The 11399-nt window shown below is 33.8% G+C and overlaps 1 protein-coding gene across 5 annotated transcripts in view; it reads left to right on the top strand.

The window, feature by feature from the left end:
* Positions 1 to 11399, top strand: part of LOC122631094 (CCR4-NOT transcription complex subunit 6-like) — a 527872-nt gene that overhangs the window by 101334 nt on the left and 415139 nt on the right. For 2 of the 5 annotated variants that reach the window (XM_043816354.1, XM_043816353.1), the window contains exons 1-2: positions 9357 to 9530; positions 11062 to 11189. The exons of 2 other annotated variants lie outside the window; for them this stretch is intronic. In XM_043816354.1, coding sequence (XP_043672289.1) covers positions 9460 to 9530; positions 11062 to 11189 — 199 coding nt within the window. In that variant the 5' untranslated portion in view covers positions 9357 to 9459. Of the gene's footprint in view, positions 1 to 9356; positions 9531 to 11061; positions 11190 to 11399 lie in introns of those variants that run through there. One more of the 5 variants, XM_043816359.1, reaches the window with a different exon arrangement.

Raw genomic sequence — 11399 nt, 5'->3', positions numbered from 1 at the left:
TTTTTTTTTTTTTTTTTTTTTTTTTTTTCTTTGTACGTTACATTGTTCTCGTACGATGAAGAAAAACGTTTGACACACATTTAAATTTATTTCCTATTGGATGTAAATCATGTGTGCTATTTTACACATATAACATAAACTGAAAGAAAGAGAGAGAGAGAGAGAGAGAGAACATGGATCTCATTTACTCTTTACACGAAGAGATGAAAACGTTTGCTCTTGCGATTAATAGTATTATTTTTCTTCAACGGAACAGTGGAACGTGCGAAATTTTTTTTTCTTCTTGTTTCTTTTTTCCTCTTTTTTCTTCTTCTTCTTTTTTTTTTTTAATACTCCGAGAACGTTGTTAATTGATTAATTGATATACTTACAAGTTTTAATTCGGTTTGCAACGGCTCATTTACAATGAATGTAATAGCGTGCAAGCAAATTACGCAGCCAAGGGGAAGCAGCTTGCTTTTTACGCGATAAACGTATTTACTTTAGGCTAATCTCACTTTCCCTATTTTCGTTGGCTACATACATTAGTTACCAGAGTCATGAGAGACTTATTTCAAAGGCACATTGTCGTAGTTTAATCTTCTCTCTCAAGGATATCCTCCACTTTCATAAGACTCTAACGAACGATCTTTTCGAGCTTATCTTTCATTCTCCAACTTTGTAAGTAGAAACAGTTGCACGTGCGTTCGTTAACGATTCTAATAAAAAAAAAAAAAAAAAAAAAAAAAAAAAAGAGAGAAAGAAAGAAAGAAAAAAGAAAAAAAAAAGAATTGCGTGGAAAGAAATCTCCGATTATTTCAGATGAATGGAGAAACGTTTTCTATATTTATACGTACATATGTACGTACATGTATATTTATATATACGTATACACGTATATCGCGACAGTGAGATAATTAAGAATCGAGATACGTACGTACATATATATATATATATAAATTTTATATATATATAAATTTTATATATATATATATAAAATTTCTTTTTTATAATTAAGGTATTGCAAAGCAAACGCATTTTCTTGGTTATATAATATTCCTTACATTATTACTATATCAAAATATCTTAATAATTATATTTAATTATATAGAGATCCATAGATTTACATGGTTCGAATAATTAGGTACGAAGGCTAAAGATTTCCTTTTTCTTTTCATTCTTTTCTTCATTCCCGTTTCGAAAGAAAGAAAAGAGAAACGAGAGAGAGAGAGAGAGAGAGAGAGAGAGAGAGAGAGAGAGAGAAAGAAAGAAAAAAAAAACATATTCGTCAGCTTTCGCTAATTAATGTCAGCGAGTAATACGCACACAAAAAAAAAAATAAGAAGAAAAAGAAAAGAAAAGAAAAAAAGAAAAAGAAGAAGAACGTACGATTTTTCATTAATACTTAATACAAAATAAACGAGATGTACCAGCGTATCTAATTAATTGATACAAGAACCCGTTAACAACCGAAATATTTTGCTTTCTTTCACTTTTGTATTTTTTCTTTTTCTTTTTCTTTCTTTTCTTTTTTTTTTTTTTTTTTTTATTAACTTAACACATAATAAACACATCGTCGTAATTGAAGATACGGCCTTAATGTTTATATAATTTATAAATTATTTATATCGACGTAAGGGGAAAGCGCGTTTGGCTTTCTTATTCGAATATTTTCCATGGTGCGAGAATAATATAGAAAGTAAACGAATCTGAACGAGGAGAAGAAGGAGAACGATAAGAGGATGAGCAGCAGCAGGAGGAGGAGGAGGAGGAGAAGGAGAAGGAGAAGGAGAAAGAGGAGGAGGGGAGGGGTGAAGGGAGGGTATTCGTCGAGGCCGGATAAGGTCGTAACTAGAAGCATCACTCGGTTATAATAAGGGCCGCATAAATGCACGCTACACTGAATACGAAACTTCCGGTGGTACTCGACTTTCCCATACAAATATAAATGACGTCTCGAAACATTCGTTCGCGAAAGTAAGTAAGTAAGTAAGTAAGTAAGTAAGTAAGTAAGTAAGTACTTACTTACGCGTAATTTCACGGCAACGCGTTACTAATTGGACGGTTTTTAATTTATCATAAGAGTCAAGGACGTTCGACTTTTACATACACATATGCATATTACTCATAGATGTTATACGCGATCTATTCTCTTTCGTTCGTTTATATCTCCTTTTTTTTGTTTTTTTTTTTTTTTTTTTTTTAGTCTTAGAAAAGAAATATCTTCTCTCTCTCTCTCTTTCATTCTTTTTTTTCTTTTTTTTTTTTTCTAATCATCATTAAATTGTTATTATTATTAACAGATTTTAATAGTGTGTTATTATATGTTTGGCAACAATTACTAAATGAAAATTGCTTTATTATGGTAAAGAAAGAAATTTATCGTCTGGAACTTTGGAATTATTAGAAATGTATTAGGGGTATAACATTGTTAGAAATAATTTATTTGCCGTAGAGAGAGAGAGAGAAAGAGAGAGAGAGAGAGAGAGAGTGAGAGTGAAAGAAAAAAGAGAAAAAAAAGAGAGAAAGATGTTGTTGTTGTTGTTGCGGTCATGTATGTAGATCATTTTCAAGAATTGTACCTAGGTTGTATCTATGTTAGATTAAAAAACATTTACACGTACCGTAATTGAGAATATGAACGGCGTGTTTACGTGTTTCCTTTGTGGTATATTCGATCTTGTTTTGATCGAACGTATCAATTGCAGCTAGGTCGGGTTATAAAAGCTTAGATCTATATATAATATAGATCTAAGCTTCTATACTACGTAATTAATAATTATACTTCTATATTTCTTTGATCCATTTAAATAATAATCGTACATAAAGAAACATGAAAAAAATCTATCGAATGGATCGGATCTAATGTATCAAAAAGATAGATAGAAAGTTGTCGTTCGTAATAGATCATTACGAAGAGAATACTACTACGTTCTATTAAAGAAAATGGTTAGATAAATCGTATTTATTTGATTTCCTTTCGTTATTAAGTATCTCGATCTCGACCAAGTCATACGTATCAGAGTCTATTATATTACGTGATTGAAATTTAACTTTAATTCGATTTATGTATATCATAGTGTATATAACTAATAATTATACGTATTATTTTATTTAGATAATAATTAGACATATGTATCAGTAAGTAAGATTGATATCGATTAGATCAAATTTTATCGATTTGATCGTATACGTATTTATAAAGAGAAGGATTGTATCTTTATTATATAAATATATAAATATATATATATATATATGTACATAGAGAGAGAGAGAGAGAGAGAGAGAGAAAGATAGAAAAAGGTCGTAAAAGTTCAACGACGAAGAAACAACAATGTCCTTAGTCTTCGTCGTCTTAGACTTAGACTTAGACACTTCCTTCTTCCGTATTTGAAGCTTTGTATTTGAAAATGCAACGAACGACGACGACGACGACGACGACGACGACGACGACGACGACGACGACAACGACGACGACGTTGACGATGACGACGACGACGTTTCTTTCTTTTCTCTCTCTCTCTCTCTCTCTCTCTTTCTCTTTCTCATGACGATGACTGGGATCTACGCGTAGTTTAACACTCTCCATGCTTTAAAACGCGCGAGTGTGTGCTACGCTCGAGAAACGACGGCCTAGAGGAAAATGAATGGAACCCGTTCGCACGGACTACGGAAGAGGGAGAGAGAGAGAGAGAGAGAGGGAGAGAGAGGGAAAGAGAGAGAGAGTTAGTCCAATGCCAAGGTTGCCTACAATTACGTTCACGCAAGTACTGCTACCGCATTCAAATTGATCTAATCGTTAAACAAATATAATATTATTATTATTATTATTATTATTATTATTATTGTATCACGCGATTGTATCACGAGTATATCGAAATTTGTTTTTAATATTTTCTTTTTTTTTGTTTTTTCATATCATCAAACCAACCTGTCGAATAATTTTTATAAATTGTATAATAGTCATTCGCGGAGAAGATCGATAGATTGTTATATATATTTTTTTGTTTCTTTTTCTTTCTTTTTCTTTTTCTCTCTTTTCTTTTTTCTTTTTTTTTTTTTTTTTGACGTTCAAACGTAGCATCGACGAAGCTTAAAAAGTCTGTTCTTATTTTTTTAAACGATTATTTAAAAACGATTAGCTTGTACAAATTTGTTCTATTTTTTTTCTTTTTCCTTTCTTTTTTTTCTTCTTGTTCATCGATTTAAAATCGTAAGTCGATTATGGTACGCCATAAATGGAGAGTGCAAAATTTTTTTCGTTCGTACCGATCGAAGTAAGTACGTATAGTCGAAAAGTAATAATTAGCAATTCAAATCGATTTTTAATTTATCAACAAAAATCACTAGATATTTAATGATCAGGATAGATCTATAATTTATAATAAAACGATTCAATCGTGTTTCTTTTCTTCTTTTCTCTCTCTCTCTATAAAAAAAAAAAAAAAAAAAAAAAAAAAAAAAAGAGAGAAAAAAACAATTACCCACCTTTATTTTTTCTTTTTACCAAACATCGAATCGTCGTTCGCGTGGAATCATTCCGTTCGAAAAATTTCTTCCGACGAAAAATAAAAGAAAAAAAAAAGAGAAAAAGAATACGAATAGGATGTCGATTAACGAGAAACGCGATGAAGAATAACACGAGTTTCGAACGAAACGAAATAAAAAAAAAAAAAAAAAAGAAAAGAAGAAGAAAAAAATAGAAATTCGTGATTTTTGATAGCTATATAATTCGCAGAGCGTGAGAATTGGTATTACTTCTCGTTAGAAATTGAGAATCTCAATGAGAACGGGATAAGAAGGGATGAGGTTGGGGTGTAGGAGGAAAGAGGAGAAGGAGGAGGTGGTTAGGGGGTGGCAGAGGGGGAGGGCACAAGGGGCCATGGGTTTCACTGGTAAATAAGAAGCGTGGAAACGTTGGGAAGTGTCGTTTTGAGTAACGAGACGATATCGAAGATGCCGTAGGGGCCCCATATATACCATAGAACGGAACGATGCACGCCCGATAAATCCCGCTAATGTTGGCGATTAATCTCGGACGAGAGCGAGCGGCCTTCCGGAATGGATACCAACGTCACGAACGAACGTTTCTTTTTCATTTTTATATATATATATATATCTTGTCTTTTTCTTCGTTCCTTAGTTTTTCTCTTTTGAATTGTTCCTTCATAATCTTGTTCCGTTTCTTTTTCATCGTTTTTTTGTTTGTTTCTTCGTTTCTCTTAAATTTTCTAGAGAGATATTTTCGCAAAGATCTATCAAGTTTGATATCTATGGTCTCTTTCAAAGTATAAAAGGATCGAGTCATTATCGAATTAAAAGCGATCTTCTTTTTCTTGTTCCTCCTCTTGTTCTTTTTTTTTTTTTTTTCTTTGTTTTCTTTTATTTATTTATTTTACTGCTTCTATCGGTTTTATTTCGAAAGGAGGAGGATGACCGAGGAAAATTATTTTTTACCTATCGTTCCTTTTTCGTAATTACGTATTTTATTAATAGAAGTTTATACAAAGTGTAGATAGATAGAGACAGATAGATAGACAGATAGAGAGAGAGATAGAGAGAGAGAGAGAGAGAGAGAGAGAGGATAAGTAGATATCTTAGTTTCTAAAAGAGAGGTATATCCTTCTCTCTCTCTCTCTCTCTCTCTCTCTCTCCGATCTCACTTCTCATCCTCTCTTCGTCCTTTTTCAGACTCGTGGAAAGACGAGACAGGTTATCGAGCATTTCATTATAGAAATTAATGATCGACGCCCGAGTTCAACGGCGTTTTCTAAGACGTCATCATTCACGTGTTTAAAAGCCTAGAGTATCTTCTCCCTTCTCTTTCTCTCTCTCTCTCTCTCTTTCTTTAACGGTCGCGGGAAACGTGCCACTGTTAATCGTCGAAATCACGCTCGAACGATTTTCCATGTGAGACAGGGTCAAGTAAAATAATTAACCCTATACCCGTATACCTCTCTCTCTCTCTCTCTCTCTTTCGTTCTCTCTCTATATATATATATATCTTTCTCTCTCTCTCTCTCTCTTTCTCTCTCTCTCTTTCGTTGCTACTATTGATCGCGGCGCCGACTGCTTGAGTTATGCACGAATATGATTTTCTTTTTCTAGTAACTAATAGAATTAGGTACTTTCCAATTGAGAATTCACGTTTAATGAAAGATTCTTTTCCTTTTTTTCTTTTTTGCCTTTCATTCTTTCCATCTTTCTTTCTATCTTTCTTTCATGTACCAAGTTAATCCAATTACTTTATATATCTGTTATAAACCGAACAGAAAATATTACGTTCTTATATAGTTTCTACGAGCGACGAAGTATAAATTCTGTTCTGAATATAACGTGTGGCGTGTCGTTCTATCTACGAATAACATTCCGTGGTGCCTTGTAGTCTTAATAATTATCGAAGCAATTAACCGTGGAACATTCGCATAGAGAGTGCCTGTAAAAGACTTTACCGTGAATGACTTGGCAAAATACTTAGCTGGGAGATGTACGTATGTAGATGTAGGTACCTACTTATCTACATACATACGTACGTGTACGTATGTATATATATATATATATATATATATATATATATATGTACGAACATAGTAGGTAACCGTAGAATAACGTAGAATACATAGAGGAAGAAGTTTTCTGGCTTGTTCCGACGTTATATTGTCTCGATCTAGCAACAGAATGCAGCAATTATGGCGTTCCACGTAGCCATGACAATTCGTGCGCGTAGATAAGTAATTAAAAATGATGATCGTAGAGCAATCCGATTTGGCCTAGCCTACCCCAATCTATTTTACATTCTTTCCTCCTTCGTCTCGTCTCGAAAGATCGTCATAGTTATCGAGTATTTCGTTTCCGAAGAAAAAAAAATAAAATAAAATAAAATAAAGAAAGAAAGAAAGAAAGATAAAGCTTTTCCAAGAGGAAACGACTGGTGAATTTTGCCCGTTCTCTCTGTCGGAAACTACAAAGATTTTTATCGTCCCCTGACAATGATTATCTTCCACCAGAGAGATGGTCTCTTGCTTTTCTTAATGACATTGCGAGCAGTATGAAGTTTCTCAGACGGAGAGAAACAAAGAGAGAGAGAGAGAGAGAGAGAGAGAGAGAGACTCTACAGAGTTAATTGGTAACACGCCCTTTGGATATACGCATATCTCTCGAGCGAACTTTCGAGTCAACTTTCAAGGCTATCCCGTCCTCGCGAATCTCAAAAATAGAAAGAGAAAAGAAAAAAGAAAAATAAAAAAAAAAAGGGACGTTACCAATTTGAATTCTCCCTTAAAAATACAAATCTTTTTAACTTGTTATCCAATTACAAATATAATACATGTTATAATTGTCGTAGTACGTTATTGTAATAATATTTGATCAATCGTATTATTACCAATATTATATTATTACAATTGATTATATCGTTACGACGACATTTATTATTCAATTAATTATAAATAAATTATTGTAATTAATTATATCATTCACGATAATATTAATTAATTATATTGGATGGAAGATAACGTATTACGAGCAGCTACGTTGTTAAGGGTTAACGTTAATCACGTTAATAATCCAATCGTATTTGATTCTTTAGACGTTCCAAAAACGAATACATATTTAATTTCATAATAAATCATATTTAAAAAAAAAATATATATATATATTATATATATATAAAGAGAAAGACAGAGAACATATATTAGCTCTTCAACATATATGGTAATCTTTTATCGAGTGGATGAGAAGAGATAAAAAAAGAAAAGAAAAGAAAAAAAAAAAACAAGAAAAAGAAAAAAGAAAAAAGGAAAAAAATGTTGGAAAAGCATGCAAGTCGTTCGAGCACTATAACTTTCATGGACATCGAATATGCGAGTGGTTTCTTGGAAGACAGAGGTCGGTGACTGGGACGGGGAGGTCGGTAACCCCCCCCCCTCCCCCCACCCCAGAACCCTCTCACCTCCCCTTTTTGTCTTACGTTATCGTTATCGTTCCAAATGCCTTTTTCCTTATCACTATACGAAACCGATTTGGTATTTCGCGTAAACGAAAACAAGAATATGGTTACGATTCGATAAAATACCATTGTGTAAAAGGTCCTCATGGATCAATTTCTATTCTTTAGTGAGAGCTATAGTAAATAATCTCGAATAATCTTATTGTCGGAAAAGAATGTTGAAAAAAAAAAAGAAATGTAAGTAAGTACGCAAAGTTTAAATTATTTGGAAACACAAGGACATCGATGATCATCGTCGATACAAAATCGAGACGCGATGCCTCGTTTTATTTCTTTCTTAGAGAGAGAGAGAGAGAGAGAGAGAGAGAGAGAGCTCGAAAAGCAGAGCTTGAAAATTAATCTTATCGTTGAAAACATAAAGACAGAAAGAACAGAACAAAATTCATTGAGATCGTTTTAGATTATTTAGAAACTCAAGGACATCGATGATCATCGTCGATACAAAATCGAGTTCGTTTTGTCTCCCTGTTTCTTTCTTTTCTTTTCGATTTTCTTTCCCCTCACCCTCTCTCTCTCTCTCTTTTTTTTTTCATTTTAATTTTATTACATTTCTTAAGATCTTCTCATCTTTCTCATTAAACCACGCGCGTAAGTACTCGTCTGAGTGCCGCGAGCATTTATGTAATTACTTTCACCACCGCGTGTTGCGGTGCAGTACGGTACGGTACGATACGGTACGGTACGGTGCGGTGCGGTGCGGTGTTGTGTTGTGTTGTGTTGTGTTGTGTTGTGTTGTCCCGTGGTACAGAGCGGATCGGATCGGACCGAACCAGAGCGGAGAGGAGCGGAATGGCTTCGGTCGAGGAGCATTAGCGCGATAAATCAAAAGTTCCATCGAGAGAGACGCGACCCAGACTCGTGCGACGATACTTCTCGATTATTCTCTTTTCTTCTTCGGTGACCAGGCGCCAAGTTTTTCAACGACCTTCTGCCTTCGATATTCCCTCTTTCTCTCTCTCTTTTTCTCTGTCTCTCTGTTTGTCTCTCTTTCTCTTTGTTTTTTCTTTTCCTTTTTTCTTTTTTTATATTTCAATCACTCGCTCTCTGTTTCTCTCTTTCTCTTTCTCTTTCTCTTTCTCCGGTGTTTCTCTTTTCTCAAAATTCCATTGAACTTTCCATAATTCTCACGGGATTTCAATTTTAACGAAAAATTCTGCCTTTTATAAATGTACGTATATCGTGTTATATTAGCAACAAAAGTGAAAAGAAAATTGATAAGCTTTCGATAAGATATGAGAATTTATTGAACGATAATTCTCGTGGTTGGTAAAAGCGAATGATTAAACGTTTACATAGATAAATATGTCTATGTATATCTCTTTGTGTACGTGTCTGTGTGTGTGTGTGTGTAAGCTATGTATATAAATACATAGAATCACCGTTGCTCTTTTACTTGGAGTGTCAGAAAGTTGCGGATTATCGAAGCTAGATAATTTCTTTCACGCGACCGCGAGCTCTCGTTCGTTCTACGGATGCCGATAGGCTTTTGCGTTCCACGACCTGGAAGCCAACCGGAACAGAAACGTCCTTGCATCGTTAACCGGTGTGTCCTTGTACATAATTATTTTTCTCTCTCTCTCTCTGTCTCTCTCTCTGTCTCTCTCTCTTCTCTCTTTTTTATTCTTTTTTTTTCTCCTTTTCTCTCTGTTTCTTTTAGAAAGCCGCTTTACGCCGAAGCAAATGTAGATAATACGGACGATTATTTCCAACAATACCAATTCCCGTCATTGAAAATATATTAAGCCTTACGGAGGAGCATATATTTGAAATTAAATTAACGTATTAATAAAATTTCATGAGATCGCGAGAGTAATGCTGTTTGAAAATTATTATTTCGCGTGTATACGTAAATTTCAAATACAATAGAAAATAATCGAGATGTCAAAATCGGACGAAGTAAGATGAAAATTGATTGGGATTAAATTAGGAGGATAATTCATTGTTTTGTTTGATTCTTCTTTTGCTTTTAAAGATTATCAACCCGAATAAATGTTTACTTTTTATTCATTTTTTTTTTCTTTTCTTTCTTCCTTTTTTTTTTTTTTTTCTTTTTCCTTCTTTCGTTTAATACAAACGTACGTAGAATAATAAGATTGGTGACAACAATCGCGGTAATAAAATATCGATCGTACGAGTAAGTAGATCCGTTCGAGTATGGTTGTCCTATCGAACGTAATCGGCCACGCCACTTTCACTAATGCACCGTTTACAACGCGGACGAGTTATGCTCGTGTCGCGTTACCCTCCTCCTTTTCTCTGATATGCGAGGAGGAGAATCGAAGAAGAAGAAGAAGAAGAAGAAGAAGAAGAAGAAGAAGAAGAAGAGGAAGAAGACGAAGAGGAAGAAGAAAAGAAGAAGAAGAACAAGAAGAAGGAAATAACATCGAAGCTTTCAAGTCGATATAGTTTTATACTAGGTTAGATCGAGGTGAAATTTAGTTCGAAGTGGAAAACGCGCTCGTGTGTTTACTTATTTATTTATTTATTTATTTATTTATTTATTTTTTCTTTCTTTTTTTTTCTTCCTAGCGATTTCATCGTTCTCGGTCGTTGAAAGGTAAATCATGCTCGAGAGGTGCAAGTTAAGCGAGTATCTTACGTGCATGAGTGCCTTCTCGTTGTCTCCTAACACGACGTTAGTTTCATCGCTCGAAAAAAGAAAAAAGAAAAGAAATATAGAAAGAAAAAAAAAAAAAGAAAAGAAAAAAGAAAAGAGTTAGCTTCCGATTGCTCGCTCCCGAGGAAATCTTTTTCCTTTCGAATCCTTGATAATTAAAAGAAAAAAAAGAGAATTCATTCTTTTTTTTTCTTTTCTTTCTTTCTTATTTTTCAATCTTTACATACATATATATATATATTTATTATATATATTATCTATAATAAATATTATATATTATATATATATATGTATATTTTTTTTTATCCAATCGTTAACATATATACAGAGAGAAAAAGAAAGAGAGAGAGAGAGAGAGAGAGAGAGAGAGAGAGAGAAAGAGTACATAAGCAGTTGTTACATCGTATACGGATAATCGAATTTATAATAGGAATAAATTCAAGTTCATTTGCTTTAGAAATAAATCTATCTGGGCCGGAACCAAAGGCGGCGAACTAGTCCTGATAACTCAGCTTGTTTCTCCAATTAAAATCAAAAGAGCGAGGATCTCAAGTAGAACGCAGCACACTTTCGATTCAGCATACGGTATGTTCTACGCATGTAGATATATATATACATACGTACATGTGTACGCGCGTGTGTGTGTATATATATATATGTATATATGACTCGTTCGATAGTTAACCAACTGCAAATGGCACGCTGGTGCATATTCCGCGCGCCACTGACTGTTAAAACGATCGTCGTCGTTAAATAACTCTCCTTGCTGCTTTTTCTTTTCTTTTATTTTTCTTT

The sequence above is a fragment of the Vespula pensylvanica genome, chromosome 8 (genome assembly GCF_014466175.1).
Source record: "Vespula pensylvanica isolate Volc-1 chromosome 8, ASM1446617v1, whole genome shotgun sequence".
Lineage (NCBI taxonomy): Eukaryota > Metazoa > Arthropoda > Insecta > Hymenoptera > Vespidae > Vespula > Vespula pensylvanica.
This window is presented reverse-complemented; position numbering and strand designations above follow the sequence as displayed.